The sequence below is a fragment of the Rhinolophus hipposideros genome (genome assembly GCF_964194185.1).
Source record: "Rhinolophus hipposideros genome assembly, chromosome: 9".
NCBI classification, from domain to species: domain Eukaryota; kingdom Metazoa; phylum Chordata; class Mammalia; order Chiroptera; family Rhinolophidae; genus Rhinolophus; species Rhinolophus hipposideros.
Genome location: NC_138055.1, coordinates 44,672,841 through 44,699,068, shown reverse-complemented (window position 1 = coordinate 44,699,068; position 26,228 = coordinate 44,672,841). Strand labels below are relative to the sequence as shown.

Genomic DNA, 26,228 nt, shown 5'->3' with positions numbered 1-26,228 from the left:
TAAAACTGTAGAATGCAAAACCATGGATAATGGGGGACTATTGTAGTTATCTACTATTGTGTAACAAATTACAAGCAAAACTTAATGGCTTAAAACAACAAATATTTGTTATCAAACACTGTTTCTGAAGGTCATGAATCTGGAAGCATTTTGGTTGGGTGTTTCTGTCTCAAGGTCTTTCATAAGACTATAGTTAAGCTGTTAGCCAAGCCTGCAGTGATCTGAGGGCTTGACTGGGCCTGGGGGATAGGCTTGCAAAATGGCTTACTCACATGGCTTTTGGCAGGGGGCCTCAGTTCCTTACCACAGGGATATCGCCACAGGGCTGCTTGAATGCTTTCAAACATGGCATTTGGCTTCTCTCAGAGAAATTCATCCAAGAGAGAGAGACAGAGAGATTGAGAGAGGGAAACAGAGAGAGAGCGAGAGAGAGCGAGATAAAAACCAAGATGGAAACATTTGCTTTTTATGATCTAGTTTCCAAAGTCCTGCAAAGTCACTTCTGCTTTATTCCAGTCACTAGAAGTGAGTTGCTAAATTCAGCACAACCACAAGGGGAAGAGAATTAGCTTCCACCTCTTGAAGGGAGGACTATGAAAGAATTTGCAGACATATTTTTTTAAGTGGACATAACTTTCTGTTAATCTGTTAATGTCTGATAAAATTGAGAAAGTACTTGGAATAATTAGTGGAGCATTATTTTAAAAACTGGTGCATATACCAATACCACCAAAGGATGATATTTTGTGGCAAAATACAAATATCAACGGCATAGTTTAAACATAATTTAGAAGAGTCATACTCTGAATGTGAAGAATTTTTAGGACTATATTACACAATTTACTTTCTGGTAGTTTCTTTTTTGTCTATGCACATCAAGTCATAAAAATATTTGTGCAAATAAATGGCTTTTTCAATAAATATAAAAGTTCTTCATGACAAGCAAATGCTGTGTTATAGTTTAATTTGGAGTACTTTTTTTCTTTCATAATGGTAAAATTGATGACCTCTTAGATGTAATAAAATTTAGTAAGAATCTGTGGTAGATTACATCATTTGGCTCCAATTCTTCAACACACTTTTAGATCCAAATTTGCTTGTAACTTTAACGTGTCCACTCATACATGTGGGCGACCTGCCCTGCCCCTTAGTTCTGGGTCAAAATGTGACTTGGTGTCAATAGGATATTAGCAGATATGAGACAAGCAAAGTCTTGAAAGAGTATATGCATGTTTCCACTTGTTTCCTTGCACCTCTGCCATTGTCATGAGAACATGCCAGAACTAGCCTGCTGAAAGATGAGAGAAAAGTGAAGAAACAAGTTGCTCTAAAGGCCCCAACTAAAAGTGAACTCAACTGATAGTTAGCTGCTCTCAGGCATGTGAGAAAGCCCAGCTCCTATTAGCAAAGCCACATATCTAATCCACTGCTTACCCAGATGTGTGAGCAATTAATGTTTATTGTTATATGCCACTGAGGTTTTGCGGTTGTGTTTCTACGACATTATTGTGGCAACAAGTAACTAATACAGTTTGCTTAAGATGGTGTTTTCAACACTTTGATATGACATGCCTTTCCATTGATTAATTAGAATGATTGTTTAGGTGGATCAGGTTTTGCAAGTTTTGAAGTTGTGAAGTCACTTAGAAATTTGTATTGTATCTAGATACACACATCATTCTTTCTCAGAAATGATGAAAAAAGTATAGACAGAAGTGCTTGACAATGATTTCTCATTGTCTCAGTGATTTCTCAGCCCTCATATCAGAAATGGTATACATTTAAAATGTAGTAAAAGGAAGGTTTCAGTGCCAATAGGCCTTTTTTCTGATTTGTTTACATTCTGATATTACATTCAGTTCAATTAATAAATCAGCTCTACCTGATTGAGGAAGAACTAGCTTTGAGTTGACTGAATGCTAAGCTGAGAGAGGTATAAACAGACAGCTAGCTATGCAAGTGCCTGATCTAAGAGTTTTAGAAGTAAATGTTATGTTGCATATGTCCATTGAAAAGTAATGGTGGAAGGGAAAGTTTAAGATTGGTTGAGAGTTTACTGTACGTCAGACGTTTTAATTCAATCATCTTTTTTCAATTCTCATAGAATTTTAAGAACAAGTGGAGTGAGGAATGTTTTTGCCAGTCCAACACCCTTTTTCTGTTAATAACACCTTATACTTCTTTTAGGGGAATCATCCCTTCTCCACTCCATGTGGTCCTGGTGGAACTTTTTATCACAGTGCATTTACCACCTCCTAATTATCCAGAAGGGTAGCCAGGAGACCGAAGAAGGCTAAATAAAATGCAAATGTCTGGGGATAATCTGGGTCTTCAATGAGATTTGGTATATGTACCAGGTCAGAAAGGATCTCTATTATTTTTTGACCACTGTCCAGTAAGATGTAGGCTTTGAACTGTCAGCAGTCAAGATCCCTGCCACAAGAAACCAGCTTGAAAATGAAACATGTGCACAGAGAGAAGCGGGATCAACACAAGATGAGACAGTTCCCTGAGAACATTACTTAAGCCCTTGTATCCAGTCTATCTTATAGATCCCATTATTTCAGCCAATAAATTTCTTCTTTCTTTTCTTAAGCTTATTTGAGTTGAGAGTCACGTGCAAAAAAATTCTGAAGGAGGAATGTTATTCTCATTTTACGGAAAACTTAATCTTCCAAACGTCACATTACTTGTCCAATGTCTCACAGGTAATAACAGATAGAGTTAGAATACGATCACAGGTCTGTCCAAGACCCATGATTTTTGCATAACTGTATTTGTAAAAAGTTAAAAAAATGTACATACCGTAAAACTCATCTTTCGTTGTACCGTTTTACGAGTATTGACGAATGTGTAGATTTGAGTCATTGCCACTAGTTCCACCACCCCCAAAAGTTCCTTCATGTTGTCCTTTGTAGTCAAATCTTCACACTACTCTTATTGTGTGGCAACTGTTGACTTGTTCTCTGTCTCTAGAGTTTTGCTTTTTCCAGAATATAACACAGCCTTTTAAATCTGGCTTCTTTTCATTTAGCAAAATACATTTGCGATTCACCCATATTATTTCATGTTATCAACATAGATGCTTTCTGAAAGCATGCTTAGAGCATCATTTCAATCATACCCTCATTAGTGTGATTGGAACATATACAGGTTTTAAAAAGAGGAAAAGAGAAGTATACAGTATTCTCCCGAGACTTATGTCCATCTGGAATCTGTAAATGTGACCTTATTTGGGAATAGGGTCTTTGCAGATGTAATCAGGTTAAGAAGGGGTCACACTGGTTTAGGGTTGGATTAGGCCCTAATCCAACCACTGCTGTCCTCCTAAAAAGAGAAATTTGAACACAAAGGAGCACAGGGAGAAGGCCACATGACAAAAGAAACAGAGACTGGAGAGGTGCAGCGGCAAGCCAAGGATCGCCAAGGTCTGCCTGCAACCACGGGAGTGGGAGAGAGGCAAAGGACATTGTCTCTGCGTCTCTGCAAGGAACTTACCTTGCCGACACCTTGATTTTGGACTTCCAACTTCCAGAACTGCGAGAGAGAGATTTCTGTTGTTTGAAGGCACTCGGTTCCTGGTCCTTAATTGTGGTAGCACTAGGAAACTAACACAAGAAGGTAGGTATTGGGGCCTTGCTTTCAAGCAGCTAGTCTCAGAGCAAAGAAGCCTGACTGAGAGGATATGATAGATAAAGCCATGTTCCTCCAGTTTTACTTTAGGATGAGATGGACTGAATCCTAGAGCAAAATAGAAATGGCATCATAGGTACTAGTATATGCTATTCCAAGTGTCAGACTTATTACTAGTATCTAAAAAGTTAAACCTGTTTTTAAAATATGATAAACAATGGAGAAATCTAATCTTGGCCTCCCATCAACTAATTTTAAAGTCAGTCCATTCAAAACCACCATGTTTCCATTCTGGAAAAAAAAAAAATGTTGAAGTTGGGAGGGGACACCTTTCATCAATCTTTTTATTAGCAACCTCCAGAAGATTACAGACTCAGGAAATTAAGTATTAAAATTTAATTAACTTTCCAAGTCACATGAAGAAAAAAGAAAGAAAAAAATAAAGGAAATCCACATTCCTTAAAGCAGAAATCTTCTGAAGTACATTTCAGTCTGCTGCTTGGATTTTAGATACAAACACTTTAGAGGACATTTTTAATAGACAAAAAGTATATAGCATTTTGATAATTAAGATATAAGACCAAAATATAAGAACAAATGAGCAAATTTTCATGAGAAAATTAACAGTTTAGACAAGCTAAGAGATTGGCTTTGTTTTCCTTGAGAGATTTAAATTATGTATACATAATGTCGATATTGTTGATTCAGTTTAAAATATCAGTTAATCTAACTTGGAGTAATCATGAAAATCTGTGTTTCTCAAATCTAGCTACCTATCAGACACTCCTGTATAACCTAAAAAGATACAGATTTCTGTGCCTCATTTTCCAGATTCTGATTTGGTAAGTTAGAAGTGGGGTCCAGGGAATCTATTTTACTTTTCAAATTATCCAGGTTATTGTGATGGGCAACTAGGTTTGAGAACCCCTTACATGGAAAAAATCTCTCACAGAAAGAAGCTTTGATCTCCCAAAGCCTGGGGAATTAGAGCTGGGGTCAATCCAAGGTCAAATACCAAAAGCAAAATATTAGAATAGAAGTAATCTAATACTTAGGGTCAAGAAATGGAGGCAGGGTCCAAAAAGGAAAAATCAGAGTCCAGGGTGGAAAGCAAACTTCATGAAACAGGAAGAGAGGTCAGAATGCCAATGTGGAATCACAATGAAAATTCAGGAGAAGATTGTAAGGCAAAACACAGGAAGCCCTGCAATTCAGAATTTGGGGTTTAGTCTGGCTCAAGATTCAGAGAAGGCTTTAATTGTATCACACTCCTGTGTAGAGTCATGTTTTTATGGAAATTCTTCTCTTAAAGTATCAGCTTATTCAGGGTCAGTCCATTTATTCAGCAGCTGGTAGCTTGCTCTAATGTCTAGCATTAGACTGAGTGATATTCACTGACATCTCCCTGAATCGAAGTTATCCACCAGGTCTTATTTTAATGTAATAATACCTGTGAATATGTGTGCTTGCAAGCTCACGTGTGTGTCTTTGTGTCTGTGTGTATACTTTGTGTAGAACCCTTCAACCATTCAACTATTGTTTAAGAAGTAATATTTATTCCGTGCTATTTAACTTACAATGAAAACCTTCTAAAAATCAATTTTCAACTTTAGGTAAATTGAAAGAACAGTTGTTATTTCTTGGATAACAGTAAGACATTTATTTCTTTATAATTTGTTTTCATTCATAAAAAGGACAAAGCACAGTCCTATACTACTCCATTGAAAAAATGATAAAAAATAACTAAAAATATCAATTCAATATTTATCAGTATCAAATAAAACTACTATCACCTTTCCTGAAATACAAAGAAACAACAGATGTGTCTATATCTATATAAAGTTTAATTAAGAATCTTGCGTCTTAAAGCAGATGATACATTTGTTAGATTGACAGCAGTTTAAAACTGATGGTCCCAGTCAAATTTGTACAGTTGTATGAGGAAATGAAAAGCTTGAGTTATCGGTGTATCTATGAGAGATTTTAATCTACCTAATTTCTGTCACAAATTTAAAATTAAACAAATAACCACCAAAGTCTGTTTTCTTCTTACCTTTCAGAACCATTTCATGCAAAATCTAATCAGCTTTGCTTTTTATTACCATACATTAGAAAATAAAAGGCAAGCATGCATTTGGCAAAAGATTTAGTGTTGTCGATTATATAAAAATGCCCAACGTGGGTCACATTGCAAAAGGAAAACCTCAAAGTGTTACAATGAAAACAAAGATTTGTACAGAAGGCGTACAGAGTATTCATTTCCATAATCTATGAAGAGATTTTGTTTTTCAAATAATTAAACATATTATGAAATTTGGTAATGCTTTTAAGACTGTTGACATATTTCTACTGGGATTTCATCCATTTCACTTATTTTTAAAAAATTTCATTTTATAACAAAGAGTTAAATGTTAACTAATGAAATAGTTATTGATATTTTCATAATGAAAGCTCTAAACATTTACACATAGATATATAGTACAAAAATTATACAAATTAAAGAAAGGGGCATAAAGTAGTAATAGATCTGTTTTGCCTGTAAATATTTTTTTTTTATGAACCTATAAGGTATCCTTTCTAAAAAGATAAACTCTATCTCTAATTAGCTCGCAAGGTTGTGCTAATAAAATAGGATTATACCTCTTGATGCATCAGACATTGCACTATTTCATGAGCCAGCTAATCCTCATTACTCGATTTCTTTCACATCCACACTCAAGTACATTTCCATGCACACCATGGAGAATGAAGACACGGGCATCTTCCTTTACACAACTTATAAAAACCTAAAGCACCAACACTTGGGAGACATCATTGGATGGATACGTTATTTGCCTCCTCCTGGCTTTCCAGTTTTGCATACTCTCCAAAGTACCATTAGCAACCTATTGATTTGGTATTTTTAGCCGGTTTTCGGTATTGCGTTGAAGTGGGAAATGAGTTTAAAACTCAATATTAAAAAACAAGGAACACTGTAGTTTTTTTTCCCAATCTACAGGTGATCTCTGAAACCTTTCTTCAATAAAGAAAGATCTTACTTAGAAATGAAGCTCAAAAAACAAGATACTAGACATTATTAGGTAATTCAGATATTCATTTAACTGTCATTGATTCCTAGGTGTATAAAGACTATCACATTTTGATTAAAAAATGGAAGCACTCTACTTTTCAAAATTCGTCATTCCATGTTTGAATAAATACAGCAACGTGATAATACTCTAGATAAGAGCTGTGACTTCTGAGGTTTGAAACTGATGATAAGAAAAGGATAAAATAATTTCAGAGTAGAATACGAAAGTAAAAAAAACTTCATATGGTATGTTAACTTTACTATTAAAAAATTAAAAGTATTACTGATTCTGAAAATCAAATATTTAGAAACTTAATTACTTCCAAAATAAGAATACTGACAATAAGTTCTAGAATTTGGTTTTTAATATTCAAGATTTTTCAACTTATTCAATAAAATGATTTGGTAATGGAACTTATGTCAGAATGTTTCAGTTATACTCTATTTTTTCTTAAGAAAACTCAAAATGTCATGAATGATAGGGGCCATTCAAAAATATGCAGGACCCAGAACATAGAGGATAGTACAAGAGGATAGTACTCTTACATTTACCACATACGATCAACATTTCAACCTCTATTATATTTTACAACTTGTTATTAAATTTAAAGCACCTGTGTATGGTGATTTGACTTTCACTCTACAGCCTAAAGAATTGAACACGGTAACTTGTCCCATTGGATTAAATCATGCAACTGTCACAGAATCAGGTTAAGTGGTTTATAAGGCATATTGGAACGAGTTAAAAATCATTTCATATCCATTTAAAAGTTTATTCTTTTGGATGACGGGGTTCCTGAATGCCTCAGTCATACATGTGTTGTAAATCAGTTGGATAGTTTGTTAAAGTATAATTTATTTGGCTTAGGATGGAGCCGCAGGAATTGGAAGGATTGTAGTCATCACAGGGATGAAGGGTGTCCTTTGAGCTGGGTCGGGAACAGCAGCGGTCACACCACATTCAGAATTCCAAGTAGACAAGGATGCCGCAGGCAGGCAGCAGTAAGCCGAGAAGACTTGGTAATAGGGTAGACGTACCTACAAAGTAAACCAAAATTGTGCATATTTCACTGATAACATGACTATTTCTCATTGACCCTGTTTTGGAGAAGGCCAGAGATTATGTAGGCCTGAAAATCAAGTGGTTCTTTAAAGAAAACAAACAAACAAACAAAAAACATGTTCTCTGTTCTTAGGTCATTTAAGAAAACCAGAAATTTTTGATGGAGGATTTTGTGTGAGAGCATATGGCCTGTTTATACATGTTCATATAAATCATTTAAGATTATAAAATCAAAAATGTTTATGTTTTCCCTATGATCTATCAGTCTCAAATTCCTACTAGAAGGTGTTAAGTCAAGACATAGATATAAAACATACATATTATATCAGTAATATTATATATATATATATATATATATATATATACACACACACACACAGACACTCGTGTGTGTGTGTGTGTGTGTGTGTGTAAGCTATTAAATAAGATAAACAGTAAAAACACTAATAATGCTATCTGGGATAACGACATCATAGGTATAACTGGATAGATCTTGCATAATTTCAGATCCCAATGGTTTTAAGACATGTAAGTGTTTATACACAATGATTTGATGAAAATACTTTATAATAGTAAGTCATCTATTCAAATTTTTATCAAAGCTTGAACAATTGCCCTGATATATATCTTGGGCTAATAATTATTAGCTCTTAGGGCTCTTCCAGTGGCCACCCAAGTTACGGGTGAGGGTCCTGCCCACACTGAAATTCTTAAGAAAAAGCGGAAAAGAGGGACAAAGAAGGCATCTTCTTTCTTGCCACTCTCCACACCTCACAGGCATTATCTTCAACGAACACACTTCTGGAATGAGTGACAGGTTAAAAAATATAGTTAACAGCTTGCAGATATAACAGATCGGTGTCAAGTTTTGGAAGTTTATTGAAAACATGAAATCATTATTATCTATTTAATACCATGTTAACAATGGCCTCAAACACCCCTTTCATTGGAACACTCCTCTTATATTCAGGAAGATTTGGGGCCTTTCTCCTGAATCTCTGGTCATTAAAAGCACATTCCTACAGGTAGAAGATGATTGTGTCTGTCTGTATGCTTGTGTTTCACTATTGCCTGTTAGCAGCATTCAGTCCTGCAGGGAAAACAAGCTAGAAAGCGTTGTCATATACAGATAAAGTGTTTTTGTAGGAATAAGCAGGACAGCAAGGATCAGAAAGTGAGGGCAGAACAGAAAGGACAATCTCCACTGTCTTCAAGTTGCTGCTTATAGCTTCATTAATGCAGATGCCGCAATAACATTATCAACACAATGAAATGCCAATAATGACAGGATAACTCCTATTTACTGGCTTCTCGCCATGACAGACACGGCACTGGCCCTTAATATCTGTTTTGACACGAATACAATGACCTATGATGGTAGGTCTTATTACCCTAATTTTATATTATGTAACTCAGGTAAAATGACTTGTTCAAGGCCAGAGGTGAGGACCACACCAGGACAAGATCTTAGATTGGTCTGGCTCCAAAGGCCATACTCTTTGTACTTCTTGCCACTTTGTGCAGAGAGCTTTGGAAAGGGACCAGTTGTAGAAATGCATAAGGACACTATACCCTGCACTTAAAGTGTCAAGGCAAAGGCACAGAAGAAAAATAAATGACCTATGGGGAAGTGCAGCATCCAAGCTATATCAGAGTCTTTGCATTGTTGTAGTGTTTTTCTTTCTATTTTTTTCACATAGATATTTTAAAAATATGCCACAGCCCATTCGTTACTTTAGTCCAATAAGATGACCAATAATAAACCTCAATTACATAAAACACATTTGTTTTCAGTGTTTACCTGATTTAATTGATCTGTTTTGAAGCCCTTTCTTTGTCTGAGAATAACTGCAGGGTCTCCATGGGGCTCTGTCCCTTGACCACAAATTGCATCAGCAATGGGTACATGTTCATATACTTGTCTGAATATGTGGGTTGGCTCAGTGCAAACTGTGGCTGCGGAAAGTTTAGTCAATGTGGATGCCATTTTGAAGTTTTGGTGTTAGTATGAAAACCAAAGACAATTTTATAATTTGTGGCTTCAACATCAGGATATTTGATTTATTTTAAATAAACTCTTCATGTTCATGTGTGTTATGTTTAATTTCTCTAATGGCTCAAGCTTATGTAATTGTGGTCTTCATCTTCTATTCTCTTCCACCTTCCAAGCACAAATTAGAGACCTGACTGAATTACTATTTAAAGTCATTTTAAATGTGGTATCCCTATATTCTTGAGGGATTTTCAATATATATTGGTTTTATATCTAACAAAATGTATATCATCATCCTGCTATCAAACATAATTTCAGTACTTATATGGTATGTAGTAAACCTATATTTTACTTTTCACTGAATGTCTTTACTTATCTACTGAATGTCAAACATAATCATCAACCTGGGGAATCATTTTTCCCTGTCAAAATATAAAGCCAATTTAGAGTCCTATATCTCTTCCACTGGATTTTCTTGATTTTTTTTTTATACTAAACTGCCCACACTTCCTTCCTTCAGGAAGGATTCCAGCTCTAGGGAGTTACATATTGAGGAGAAAATTTCATTTAAAGGTTAAGCCGTGCTTCACAATCTCTGCATGTTTTATGATAAGTAGAGAACTGCCCTAGTCAGTATTTAATGCAAATCTCTTTTTTGATGCTTTAATTTGGACATCATGGTCCAATCCAGATTCCTACTTCTTGGCTTTTACTGATGGTGCCATAATACTTAGAATTTTCTCCTCATCATGCCACTTTTTGTGTTCAGATCTATTAATATCTCTAGATTGTGAATAACTTCAGGACAGGGAATATATCCAAATCATATTTTTAACTGTTCTGACTAATACCAAACCCAGCATATAGTGAGTACTTGACTTAGGATGCTATAATATGAATAATTCTTCCATCTGTAAGCACTGAGCCTTTTCTGATTATAGAGCACAAAGTGGGAGAGAAAGCAAAAGGGTGGGACAAGAGGGCTTAAGGAAGAAGACAAAGGAAACCACTGTGACCTGCCATGGAATCTTTAATATGATTTTTACATTTTATACTTTCCCTTCCTGATGGGCCCCAAGACTAGTTTATCCCTACTTCTCCTATCCCCATGGCTGTTTATCCAACAGAAACAGCCCCATGTCAGAAACAGAATGGATTGCTTCTTGCCTTAGACCCTCCTCTGATTTCATCAGCAGGAACTCAAACCTTACATGAGATTCTTCTCCTTCCCACTTGAGTGATGTTCCACGACTGCTCTGGAGTATGTTTCCTTTGCTGCATCCAGTCAATTACAGGAAGTATGACTATCTGTCAGACTACAGGTGTGTGTGTTTGATTATTTAGACTTTAAGAATGAATAGGCAAATATCAGGGTCAGTAAGTAGGCCACTGTCCTACTAGCAAGAGTGGAAAGACGTACTGGGGATAGCATCATGGGGCTTGGGGTCAGGCAAAGAGGGTGAAGTCCAAATCCTGCCTCAGCCTTTTATTCGCAGGTGATCTGGATCACATTTTTTAACCTTTTTATAGCTTCATTCCTTCAACTATGAGACAAAGATAATCATGTATCTCATCGCTTTATTGCAAGAATTGAGATGTCCACCTATGGTTCTTACATATATATTAGTAGCATAATTTTTCTTCAGAAGCAATCATGTGTAGAAGCCCATTGCTGAATGAGGAGGGAGAGGGGAAGCTTTATTCAAAGATGGGTCTGGGGCAAGAGACCACCAACCATATTTGTGCCTCTTCTCTGTTCATGCTTGCACCACTACTCCCCTTAGCCCGTCATTGCATGCAACTTGTGGGACTCTGCTTATCACAGTTTGGAAACAGGTGCTTTTGGTAGATCACGTCAGTAAATGCATGACTAGTAGAAAACTGCTGTATATGTAGCAATTCACACTACTTTTGATAGCAATTCATGCTATCTCTTGTATTCTTTGAAATGTATTATTTTCAATGTAGTTGGATAAACAGCGAAGCAAAACAATACATAAAGCAGGTGTCCCCTGTACACAACTTACATTTGAGATATACATATCTACTTTCTGTTCCCCAATCACACATTATGTCCTTTTAGATCACAAACATTCTTGGAATGTCCTTTCACCTACCAACACGGAATAAAGAATGTTTGTGTAGTAGTCTAGCTCGTGTTATCTCCTCTGTGGCATGGTAGTTGGGATCTTTGCTTTTAAGTAACAGGAAACTAACTGAAGAAAGAGCCAATGTTGTATGGCTTTGGGATAACTAGAGTCAGGTAACTGAACACCCGTGTCTTCTATGTTTCTGACTTTCATCTCTTCTTCCTTTGTGTATTGGTTCACATTCTCAGACTGACCTCTCCAAACAGACAAGAGCATCAAGCTCACTACCATATATTCTCAATATCAAAGAAATGATACCTTCTTTTTCCCCAATTCCAGTGACAAAACTTTCAAGGAAAGATGCTGATTTGCAAAGTTGGGGTCACAACCCACCCCCAGAACAATTACTGTGGCTGAATTAATGGATTTCTATGAATGAACTAGCTTGGAACAGAAATTCCTAAACTAATTTCTGTGGCCAAGGAGGCACAGGGCACTTAAGAAGATGTCAGCTTTCATTCTGTCCTCAGGTACTTTCTACTAGTACTTTCCACAATGAAAGGGCTGTGTGCATCCAGAAGCAAATAAGGGATTCTGAGAAAACTGAGAGTACATTTAACTAAAAAGTGCAGATGCACATTGAGAGTCACCAAAAGCAACATGGAAGAATCCTTATCTTCCAAATGTGTCGACCATAGTAAACTTTTTCTCAAGGAGCACTTCACGAGAATACTGTTCTGTCCACAGTATTGTGCTTTGTGGTAATTTTGTTGCAATTAGGAAAGTGTTTTGTGCAATTACTCACCTCAATTATTCACAGCCTCTCTAATTTGCTTTCCTCAACTTTTACCTATTTTCCTCAATTTCTTGAGGTTAATCAAGATAAGAAAAGAAACTGATCTATCTAGCTCCTGGAGACTTGAAGAATATTCCTGCAAATTAGTCTGAGTACAAGAGCCATTTTTATGAGTAATCATTGAGAGGTACTCATGCATAGGTGCAGCATTAGAATTTGTAAGACTAGAAACTAACTTTTTTTGTTGGAGTACCCAAATATGTATGTTTATATTTACTCTAAGATCTGGAACTTCAGCAGTGGTGATGATTACATAAAGAAAACAAGCTAAGAAATTTAGTAAACTACTATAGCTGGGTCTATATAAGGTCAGTCTTTCTGATCTTATTTATTTATAGAGGAAGGACTATTGGGAGTTTGTCATTTTATGAATTCAATAATCAAGAATTTAGTCTGAAAAAATGGTAAAGTAGTGGTTATGAGCTTTGTTTTTGGAGTTAGCCTAACTAGTTGGGAATTCTGTTTCTTTCTTTGAGACACTGAACATAATGAATGAATGTATTTTATGACAACGATGATTTCGAAAAAATCATGTACTCCAATTTTGGTGCAGGGCTTAACACTTAAAAAATGTGAAGTCATCGAGAGGCTATATATGTGTGTGTGTGTGTGTGTGTGTGTGTGTGTATATAAATATAAATTTATCTTAGATACTGGGATTTTACAAAATGTCTGAGACAAAACAATCTTAGAATTTTTATTGGTTAATTCACTTCTGGAATTTCTATGCTATCTTTGTCTCTTCTTCCTTGTACATTTTCTCCTATATGATTTTCTCCCCAGATTCCTACCTCATTTTTCATCCTGTCTACATGTTATCAACACTGAAAGCACAGCGTAGAGTCTAGGTATAAAACATACAAACTTGTAAACTAGAAGAGTTTTACTTTCCTGGAAACTGGTATAGAATTTGTAATAAAACTCCTGTAATTCAGTGAGGCTAACGTTAAAATTTCCTTTAGGCCACACATCAAAACTGCTACTTTTATAAATTGTCTAATGCTTATTAAAAATTAAAAGAGGTATTTTTTTAGAAAGTTATTTGGTTTTGCTTCAAATATGTCTCTTGGGGAAAATGCTGAGACAATTACTAAATCAATTTTAAATCAATTATTATAAGCATTAACTACCTTCCTTTGACAAAATGAAATAACAGATGTTTACCCCAGTTGGTTTTAAGAGTTTCTGGGGAAAAAAATACAAAAGAGAAATCAGAAAATGCAATAGATTTGATCCTTGAGGTAGAGCAGACTTCTACATTTGATATTTCTTTTGCATTTGGACATCTCTTATTATAGCGTCTATGTGTACCAACTTGTTTATTTTGTTTTTATTTTATCTCCTTATGCCTCTTTGAGATAGCAAATGCTAAGCTATGTGGAAAAGAAATAAGACAGCTTAAGACCTCCTTCCAGTTCTGTCAATAACTAGTTGTATAACTTTGAGCAAAAGAGAATATTTGGACTCAAGATGTGGTTCTGAGGCTGGTGTGATCTTTGGCTATTTTACTTGTCACGGATGTGGATTTTCCTTCTGTAAAATGATAGGGTTCAATATTATAAGTCCTTCGGTTTCTATTATGACCATGAGTCTATGTAATTCTAAGCAAACCATAATGTATTTAAGAATATCAAGTGTTGAGCCATAAAATTCGCAAACATATTTGTTATATTTCCCCTTTTTATGATAATCACATTTGATATTACTTTATAAATATATATTAAAAGTTTGATCATATAAATGATAGTGACTTTGATGGGTTTTTCAATCTGGTGAAACCCACTAATCTTGCTGCTCCTACTTGTTTGGCAATTATAAACCCATATGACAGGCAAAAAAAAAAATTTTTTTGGCAGTAGTATGTGGTTTGCTGGCAGCTTATCCCAGCAGTTGTATTTGTTCCTTACTGTTGACTCTGGCCTTTTCTCTCTTAGGAAATGCTAGCTTGCCAGGATGCATTCCTCTTTGAGAAAGGAGCAAGCATTTCCAATAGAGTAAAGAAAAATTATTTGCTTGGGGATGTAAAAGTAACTTTTAACTGCCTATGCTCAAATAACCTAAATTTGACATTATTTAAGGGCAAGATGAGACTATAATTATGAGGACTTTTGAAACTGGCTTACTTACTTCTTTAGAAATGCAAGGTGTTATTTCACAAGAACATAAGATTTGAGGTTAGAAAGAATTCTGTTTGTATTCTGTTTCCCTCAGTTGAGTGGTGACCTCTCACAAGGTATTCGCCTCTCAGAGCCTCCATTTCCTTATCTGTAAAATGGGCAGCGTAATACTTACATAGCAGGATTTTCATGAGAATTAAGTAAAAAAAAGTTTTAAATGCATAGTAAATGCCATCCAATAATTGTGAGTTTGAAATATGAAATTTACTTTGTTCATTAAAAAACATTAATGAATATTTAGTGAGAATATGCTAGATCTGGGAAAAGATAGAGACCCAGACCTCAGTATATGGGTCCTATTCTATAAAATGTACAACATACAAAAAATAGATTTAATGGTTTTCTTTTTTTCCTCAGCTTATACAAAAACTTTAACAAATAAACATTCAGTTCTTTATTTGTTATTAATTCACAAACAACCAGAACCAGCTTATTAGATCATTTTTGCATTTGGCTTTGGAAATGGAAGTTTGACAGAACATTCTTAACATGCATAGCCTCAGCTGTGTGGAATACATCAAACTACTACCAGGATCAGTTTCTCTCAATGTAGATTAAAGTTACAGAAACTGGGGACTTCAGATGCCCATTCTATTTTGCCATATTCATGCAAACACGTATTACATTATTCCCTCCATTGCCCATACTTGCCTTCCCCCAATCAGATTTTGAGGCAAAAGGACAGGAAGTACAGCCAGACTTTGTGTGTGCCTCATGCCAAGGCAAATGGCTCCTCTTTAGTGTTTGGATTGAGGGACCAGTTGAGCAAGTCTGTGACAAAACTTTCTAGACATTTTTTAGGAGCTACAGGTACACGGCCGATTAGGTTTCCTTAGAAAGGAAGAACTGTTCTCTTCACTTCCCCTGCCTCCTACACTAACACACTGCCTTATTTTATAGTTTTGCCTCTTTATGCTTTGGGGAGACCAGCTGGTGGTTGGGAGTACTAACAGTAAAGAGTAAAACAAAGTGGTCATAACAGTCAGTTTTCCTTAAACTAATTATATTTAATCAAATAAATTCAAACTAAGGGAAGCAGGCAGATACGTCTTCCCACAAAGCCCACTGAGTTCTCAGTTCTTCTTTTACGTACATTTGAGTAAATGCTCTTTTTTTTTCTGGTTTTAATACTTAAGCTCATGGTGGGGTACAATGTTTGTTTCTAGGTGAGACAATGGAACCTAAAAGGCCTACCCTATCATGTGGCTGAACATCATGACCATTTATAGAGACCCTATTTTGTATAGGCATCCCTAAAATGATAGGAAAAGTCACACATTTTTAGGAGACAAACATTTGAATGCCTATCTCTAGTACCAATTTTTGTGGGAGAAATAATTTCCCAGTTATCAGAAAGGATAGGTCTATCGCCTTTTAAATTTCCTTAGAACAGCAGGCCCTTCAAGAAGATGAAAACTATGGGAATGACACAGAAAAGCCTCTGTCAATTTGTGTTGTGAGCCTTTAAGTTGAAGGTGGATCCAGTTCATGTGGTGCCTTGTGGGACTCTAAGTAGCAGGAGTCATTCAAGTGGCTGGCCTACCTAAAGGTGATTTTCATTTCACATGTCTGTTTTCAGCAAAGTGTAGATGCAGACTAACTTCAATTTAAAATTCACCTCTGCTTCTTTTTATAAATAAAATCTTTACCTAACAATGAGAAAACACCAAAATGTAAACATACGAGGTCTGACAATTATGTTTGCAAACTTTTGTTGCAACACTGTTGCTAACCTTTTTTTAATATCAGAGGGATTATTCATTATGAATTTGTACCAACTGAACAAACAGTTAACCAAGTTTACTATTTGGAAGTGATGAAAGGCTGCATGAAAAAGTTAGACGACCTGAACTTTTCGCCAACAATTCATGGCTCTTGCATCATCATAATGTGCCAGCTCACACAGCACTGTCTGTGAGGGAGTTTTTAGACAGTAAACATATAACTGTATTGGAACACCCTCCCTACTCACCTGATCTGGGCCCCCAAAGACTTCTTTCTTTACCCAAAGATAAAGAAAATATTGAAAGGAAGACATTTTGATGACATTCAGGACATCAAGGGTAATACGACACCAGCTCTGATGGCCATTCCAGAAAAAGAGTCCCAAAATTGTTTTGAAGTGTGGACTAGACACTGGCATCAGTACATAGCTTCCCAGGGGGAGTACTTTGAATGTAACCATAGTGATATTCAGCAATGAAGTATGTAGCACTTTTTCTAGGATGAGTTCACGAACTTAATTGTCTGACCTTGTACATATAGTGATGGTATGAGAATACTAAAAAGGAGATTTCTCTAAAATTACTTTATTTACTCATAAGTTTTCTGGGCAGTCTGGCCCATACCATGTCATCAACAAATACCTGTTTAATGAATTGTTTTTATTTTTATCATTTATTAAGTGCCTACTTTGTCCAGGGAACTTGACAACATATTATTTTGCTTAATTCTTACACAGTTGAAGTATGTATCCTCATTTACAAATGAGGGGCCTAAGGCTCAGATTTTCTCACCTAAGTACAAGGCAGAATTGGGTATTAAACTCAAACTTGATTTTAAGTTCAGTGGTATTTTCCCCACTCCACAGATGCTTCATAAATATCTCTTACTATGACTACAGAAAACAGTGATTCAACCTTCCTTAATGTAATTAGTCTAGAGTTGGAAATTACAACAGGTATCTAAACACCTCCATAGCCACAACAACCAAGGATCGTAGCCCCCCACTGTTTTCACGTGGTGACTCAGAACCCCAACTACCTTGGAAGCTTTCCCAGGGTAAAACCAACCAGGGCAAAAGTCCCATTTGATCTTTTTTGATTCATCTTTGCTTTGGGGCTATAACAAATAAGTGACTCACCTGTTTGAGGTAGTTAATATTTTGGTAGTTAAGATTTTCCTTCCTACTACGATCCCAAATTCATTTGTTTGTCAGACCTCGGGGCTTACTGCAGTATTCAGTGTCATCCATCTATCAACAAGGATTAATTGGTGCCTCTCTGTGTTTCCACATGCACATGAAGTTCTTATAAGAAACTATCTGAATTAATTGAATCTCTACAACTTTTAGAGATTGTAAACATCTCTAAATGTCTTCTTTTTGTACTTCCACAGGAGAAACTATTTCTCAGCTGTTTTAACAACAGTCTGAAGTGAGTAAGGAGTCACTGACTGGAATTCAACACTGATTTTTCCAAAGGATTTCTAGAGTTTGTGCTTGTCCAGCTTCTCATTCAGAAGACATAAAATAATTCCAATCACTTTAGATAGTATCTGCACAAAATTTCCTTGGTTCTGTTTATGTGTCTTTCAGAATGTCTTTTCTTTCCAGAAAGCTCATTCTTAGTCATATTTTCATGGTGCTAACTCCTGATATTTTAAGTTCTTTTCAAATTCTTTTTGGGTTCAAAAAACTGGAATAAGATTGGCTTTCATCACGTTGGCAAGGAGTTTATTTTAAAAAATCAACAGAGTAGTTATTCCTTGCTAACTACCAGGAATTCTGAGAAATTTTTAAGAAACCATTTTGTTTATATTGAACAAATCAAATTTCCAAACAGTGAATGGAAATTTAAATTCTTCTTTCAATATTTGTTTTTCTACCAGTAGTGCCAGTCTTCTAGTCATTTCATTATAAAATTTGTGGACTCATTTCCTTTTCTCTCCTCAAGACTTGTGTCTTATGTATTTGTGTCTCTTGATAGTGTATTTTATCCAGAGAGAATTTAGATACTGATTGATGATATACTAATGTGTTTGTAATAACATAGGTGTTGAGAGAAACATTATAAAATCCACAAAGAAATTTGAGACCAGTGATTCATTTTTGACATAGTATGCCTTACTTGGACTGTCCTACCTCTTGTTTATCTTACCTGGTTTTTCTAGGTTGTAGTTTGTCACACAACCACTTCTCTTTTTCTCTATATTCCTGGTTCTATCATTAGTCTTATAAAATGTGCCATGCTCCTGCATTGCTTAGTTAATGATGTTGCTTTGCACTTAATTATTTATAACAGAAAATATGGAGTAATTTTCACAATGCTTTTTCTCCCTCATCTGCAATATACCAACTGGCTCACCAAGTACAATTGATTTGATCTCCAATATGACTCTAGGATCACTCGGCTCCCCTTTCTCTACTGCCTGTGCTTTGGTAATTCAGGACCACATCACTTCTTATTTAAACACAAGAAAAAGTAAAAATAAAGCAAAAAAACCCCACAAATTCAATCTGCCACCTTTTTACAGTCTGTATATAACCTACACAACTATATCTTCCTTATCCTCCTTTTTGAATTCTGCATTCCAGAGTCACTGAATGAGGTGCCAATTGTATATAGTCTCAGAGTTAACGTTTGTTTCCTCAGACAGGAATGCCCTTCTACCCCCTTTTATGCCTAGAAAATTCTTGTTGATCTTACAAGATTCATCAAAAGTATAATCCTCTGAAATAATTATAAATGGATTTAATTGCTTCCTCCTCAATGCTTGCTTCTACAACACTTAATACATGTGATGCAAAGTTTGTTTCACTTGTCTTACTCTCCAGTGAGTTTAGGGCTGCTTAAAAATAGAGACCATGTTTTTGTTCATTTTAAAACTTTCAGGGACCGAGACTTACCTAACACATGTTTGGTGCTCAGTACATTTTTGTTGACTAAGTTGAAATAATGGTTCAAACCCTTTTTTATTGCATTACCAGGTCCTGATGTGGATTTTTCCCTTCTGCCATAGATCTACCCATGATCTCTCTTTCTCTATTCATCTCCCCAAAATACCATTCCTGAGGAAAAGTAGTGTAAGGAATTAATTTCTCTATGAAATTTCCATGTCTCTGTAGGCTCAAAATTAAGCAATAATCCCATATAACCAATATCACTAAAGTGCTCAATTCATAAATGTGAACAAACAAGGTCTTCCACTAATATTCTGTATTCTGAGAATAACTTTGTTTATTATCCATAGGTTGATTTTATAACACAGAGAAAAAAAAATAGAATGCACCAAAAGTAATTAGTGGCATACTAAACCTTTTCTATTTTTTTATGAGAGTTCTGCTAATGAAGTGAGATTTACCATCTTTCTTGCTTCCTTTTGTGATTGTGTCCTATTTTAAATCAAGAATATGTTCAGAATACAATCTTGGACCAGATATATGAGGCTATTCCTTTAAAAGAACATATTCAGATACTAGTTTAACTATATAATTGGTGCTTTAATATTGCAATTTTGAATCAGATGAATTTTCCTTTTATAAACTGCCTCTCGTCATATTCTCACTGTGATTTCCCAACTTTTGTCTAGCTAACTTTGCCTCATACATCCCACGTTACAGGAAAATACATAATCTAGAATAGTAGGCATTGACAGAAACTATTACTTAATTTATAGAGAAATGCTACAATCAAATGTGCCCTGTGAAATATTTATAATAATGAATTTACTATTGTTTGTGACATATGTTTTATTTTCCTCCCAGTATTATTGCTGTAATTCCTAGCACAATTTATTACTCAATGTATTAATTTTAAATTTTAGTAAAATAAATCTTCCAGAAAGAATGGTAAAGAGACTTAAAAATATGATATAATTTCAAATAATTGCAAAATAATAAAAAGCATCCAGTATTTTCTACTTCCAATCTTTCTCTATTAAATTGGTTTGTTTTATGTTTTAGGTTTCTCCTTGGATTACAATCTCTTTGTAACCTTAGAATCATATATGCCAGCTCTCCATTTGTCATGAAAATTATTATACTAAATATATAAGCACTTTTTAATTGTGTCAATTTTTTATTTATTTTTAACATTTTCTCTTCAGATTTTATTGGCTCTCATATTTTAGAATACATTCTTTATGACTTTATGTATTTTAGGAATTCTTTTTAGCTTATATTTTAATCATAAAACATATATTAGAAATCTGATCCGGGTGTCTTATATTTCTTGAGGGTCAGTAGATTCTCTCTCTCTCTCTCTCTCTCTCTCTCTCTCTCTCTCTCTCTCTCTCTCTCTGTCTCTCTGGTAAAGTATTTGATTACATATATCAAACACTGTAGAGAATAAAATAGAAATATTTACTTATATAAGTAAAGAGTTATATGCTATCTCATTCTAAAAAGACTTTGAAATAGTTTATACAGATACATAAATTGTGAGAAAGGAAAAAAATAAGAAAATTGAGAGGAAGGAAAATAAGCATAGGAAAATTGAGACAAAGCTAAGAGATAATGATATCAAAATAGCAATGTCAACATCAACTGATGCTAGTACTAGTATTACTAATATTTGGTAAGTATGTATGTTATTCAGGGACATTTAAAAAGCACTTTCCCTATATTTACATATTTGTAATTAAAATATACAATGCTCTATATACTTTGGAAATATGGTTCTGAGCTTTGGCTAGGCAATACAGATAGAGAAATAGACCAATCATTAATTTCATTATCCAAAAGATAAAAACAAGTAACATGCTTAAGAAAAATCACAGCTACAAGGTCTGATGAAAAACTACAATGAATGTTTAAATTTAAAAAAAAAAATATATATATATATATATATACACACACACACATATATATATATATATATATATATATATACACGTATATATATAATAATAAAAGACACATTGCCATTAATCCCCCTCAAAATACTCCCTCCCTCACTTTGAACACATTTATTCCATTGTTCTTGCCACTTTCTGAAGCAGTTATGAAGACCTCTTTTGTGAGTGTCTCTAGTTGTGCTATCGTGGCTGCCTTGATGTCCTGAATCAATTTAAAACGTTTACCTTTCATGGTCATTTTGACTTTGGGGAAGAGCCAGAAGTTGCATGGTGCCAGATCCAATGAATAAGGTGAATGAGGGTAATGTTTTTATTTGTCAGAAATTGCCATATTAGAAGCCATGTGTGGTGTTGTGATCACAAAATATGGTGAATGCTAACGCCGAGTGTCATCCAGTGGAAAGACAGCAATCTTCAATATGGGAAGTGGTACATGGAACCTTGGTAACATTGTGTGACAAATTTCAACTTGTTTGGTGCAGTCAGTTGGGTGTGAGCTATGACTGAGAGAAGGTGTGTTTAAAGTGTGCTGTAAATCATCCTCCATCATGCAACGCTCCGTGTCATACATCACTTCTAACATACGGAAATTTCTGTCAAATAAAAACATTACAGTGTGTCCTCATCCACGTTATTCACCAGATCTGGCACCATGCAACTCTGGCTCTTCCCCAAAGTGAAAATGATTCAGGACATTGAGGCAGCCACCACAGCGCAACTAAAGACACTCAAAAAAGAGGACTTCCAGAACTACTTCAGAAAGTGGCAAGAATGATGGGATAAGTGTCTGAAGTGAGGAGGACTATTTTGAGGTGGAGTAATGGCAATGTGTCTTTTACGGTAATATATATTTTTTTAATTTAAACATTTACCTTATTGTTTGATCACACCTTGTACTTCCGGTCCTGAGACCAGAGAATGGATGCAGGTTAAGGTACAGTTCAGGTAGTCAGGTACCTGAAATAACAATCCATAATGCATACTAACACAATACTGGAAATTCAAAAGTTAGAAAAACATATTTATTAGAGGGGTTGTTTTTCTTCTTACCATCACCCTGAGTTCTTTTAAAGGAAAGTACTTTATTGAAAGAAGATAATGATAACCTGCTGGAGTGTGTATGCGGGTAAGTAAAGTTCCTATTAAATATGCTTCACTAAGTAATATCTAAGCTGCCTACAGAGGAAAATGGATTTATTTAACTGTATTTATTTTCCTTTTTTGAGTATGTGTGTATATCAGTATGGTAGTGTGAAGAGATGACCTTTTCTAGAGTTTAGATAGAGCGGTCTTCCTTCATGTCCTTCCTCTAATAATATCTCATCCTCTCCATTCAGCAGTGTACAGGAATTTCAAGAATATTATTTAATATTAAATGTTAAATTATTTTATTTATTTATTTATTTATGTATGTATGTATTTATTTATTTATTTATTATTGTGGCCTATGGTGTTCACTTCTCTAGGTTCAGCCTTAGTTATCTAAGAGAATTTTCAATCATAGTTCCTTAAAAGGAGGATACTGTGTAGTGCAGCAAAACATATCCTCAGCAATCATGGAATAATTTGATAATAGATTTTGTGTAGTTGTTTTTTGGTTTAGTTCCTTTTTTTTATAATGTTCCTTAGTATAAGCCAATAATAACATAACACCAAAATATAACTTAATAAAAATAATCTGATGAAGGTGCAAAACAACATCTTCTCAAAACACAGCTCACTGAAGTTTTTGTATTGATCAATTCATAAAACTTATTTTATCTCCTGGGAATGGATCGAAGGGGTATATCCATCGAGCATGCATTCTCCATGGGGCTATACGGTCCCCATTGAGTGAAAATTGGCTCTTATGGGTTGAAAAAATTTGAGATACTATAATGTTTTTTGTATTTCTAAAGGGCTACAGAACATAAACAGATATGTACTATATTGGTGGTATTAAAATTTCATGGGTGGCAGCAGCTGCTAGGAAAAAAATGTATAAAACCGCTTGTTAAGGAAACAATAGCAAAAAGGTTAAGAATATTGTCATCTCACAATCATTTGGAATTGGGTGGCAAAGGTTTAAGGTACATGGAAATAGGTTTTAATTTATTCATCAATTACAATAACAGTAAGAACTTATTCATAATTTACTAGTCACAATAATAGGAGGTAATAATTTAGTCATCATTCATTATTGACTAAAATGGTAAATATTAGTATTCCCATTTTACATGTAAATAACAAGCTATACTTATGCTAAGTAATCAAGGCATATAAATAAAAATAAAGACACATATGGAAATATGATAGGGCTCTTCATGCGAGGAGTCAAATTTTGAAGGATAATGGAAAACCAATAAGACAGGATCAATAGTATGACTGGGTGGGGAGGGGGTGTAAGAACTATTGGAGCTGGGAGGATATTTGAAGAAATAAGTTGATAAGAATTGCTAGTAATAATTACTAGTAAGAAAATAGAATACTTAAAACAAATTAAACATTTTTTTTCGGTTATTAGTAATATCAATATTTGAAAGGATTCTTAATCTCTTTGTGTGTCACAGATGCCTTGGCAGTCAGTGAATCTTCGAGAATACTGAAAATAATGCTTTTGCATACATGAAACACAATATACAGAATTAAAAGGAAACCAATTATACTGAAATACATTTGTAAAAATATCAATAAAGCAGATATATATTAACTTTAGCACATTAAATAATAAGAACTAAGATCAGTTCCAATAAACGTATTTTTGAAGAAGCAATATTACAATGCTGAAATATTAGATGAGAACATCTGTGATTATAATTGGTGATGGTGATTTGCTGCTTACATTTATATTTAAAGGAGTAATCTATTCAGTTATAAAGTAGTACAAATTAAAATGTAATGTTTTTCCCTCATTTAAGTTTCAGGGACACCTAAAGTTCTAATTCACATTCAAATCTGTGAACCTCTATCTAGACTGTGATCACGGGTGGTGGCTGAGGCAGGGCAGAGGAAAAGATCATCAGGAAAAAGGAATGAAGAGGCCAGGGCATTGGTAGGATCATCTACCTAGATGCTGATATCCAAACATAATAATTAACAACTTCCAGGCATATCTGGACTTGGAGGCATGTCCTGTGGGCTAAGGGTCTTGTTGGGCTAGCCCTCTGTAATCTACATTACCCTTGACTCTTCCTGAATTCTCTGCAACCTACCTCCCTTCTCTTTCCCTGCTTCCTCTGGCCATATGACCAAGGCTGGTGATTTGCTTTAGAGAGGAAAGTAAATTATACAGGGCCAGGAATGGTAGGTTATAGAAGAAAGACAACTGGCTGGAGAAATTCACGCTCTTGGAATATGTCCTAAATGATTAATTTTCTCTTGGTCTGGCTCGTTTTGCAGACGGTGTCTATAAAAAGTGCCTCTGGAATGTCGTTTGCTTCACTGCATTGCTCTCATACTGTGAATAATCTACCAAGGGGCCTGGCTTCTAGCCTTACCCAACTATGGGAAGTATTTTGAGACCTAAACATTCTTTCATAAATCACTAATGCTGGTCCCTAATGCAGTATCAAATGGACCGTTTTAATATGTTGATATATCACTTTCCAGTTTAAGTGTTTTATATTCCCGCTTATTATAGCATTAAAGGTTTCCAGATCTATTTGTGAGAAATTACCATGGTTTTATTTTGAACAATTACAAAATCATTTTCTTTTCTAAATGGTTTCAAATTTATGTTACAGTGAGTAAGTGTCAAACCTCAGGGGAGAAAATTTAAAACCCAACTCTCTCAGCACAGACAATTAATTGTCTTTATATTTTCCTGAGAGGGTTATAAATTTCAATGTAGCCTATAATGTTTCCAAGGAAAATTAATTTTGAAATGGTGCTTTTATGGTTGATGTACATATCAATTAAAGATAATATAATTATTTTAATTCACTTATTTGTTGTTCTTATTTCAGGAGAGAATATAAGGTAACATCCTATGCTTTGAGGGGAGGTACACCTATCCTAATAGTCCTTCCTAGAATCAAAGATTATTTAAAATCCATTTGAGTGTACAAAAACAGAAAGGTTAATGTAATTTTTATGCCACTAATATACCAACATTCATAAAAATGCAAAATTGAGCTTGCTGAATAATTAAAATTATACATACAATATATGACATTGCACAATATTATTCATTTTCTCATGATAAATTTATTGATGCAAAATATTATGACCCATTATAAAATTTGTTGAAACTGTATAATGATATTCTACAAAGCTTGGTACTATGTAATCAAGGTGAAAATAACAGATTACTATATAGTAAAACTGGAATTTAACTGATAGCTAGAATTCAGAAAAATAAAGCCCATCTTTGAATCAAGGTATTTCTCTTCGGACCATCTGTTCATTTTATGAAACTTCTTCAATATAATTAAATTCTTCAAAAATGATAAATTTCTTTATTTACAACCCCCCTTTTCCGAAGCACTTACTAAATATGAGAGTCCTTTCTCATGTTAGATTCTAATTTTAGTTCCATCAGCAATATTCTTTCTATACTCTACCCTCCTAGTATAACTTTCTCAGTTTAATAAAGACTACCAAATGCAAGTTTTGAGGGGAAGGGATTGTCTCATAGATTTGAGTACTGTGGAATATCTAATCTAAAGTATAAAACAATGCAAAACATTTATAATTTTCTTGTGGCAGTAATAACTTAAACTGTTCCTTAAACATTCCTATTTCCTACTTAAATATTATTTAACAGTGATAGAACCAAATGTATTTATTTTA

The 26,228-nt window shown here is 34.7% G+C and overlaps 1 protein-coding gene across 2 annotated transcripts in view; it reads right to left on the bottom strand.

The window, feature by feature from the left end:
• Positions 1 to 5,460: 5,460 nt before the first annotated feature.
• The window catches only part of CNTN1 (contactin 1), a 292,784-nt gene continuing 272,016 nt past the window's right edge, over positions 5,461 to 26,228 (bottom strand). For both annotated transcript variants that reach the window (XM_081058561.1, XM_081058562.1), the window contains one exon: positions 5,461 to 7,741. In XM_081058561.1, the coding sequence (XP_080914687.1) occupies positions 7,665 to 7,741 (77 nt within the window). In that variant the 3' untranslated portion in view covers positions 5,461 to 7,664. The remainder of the gene's footprint in view (positions 7,742 to 26,228) is intronic.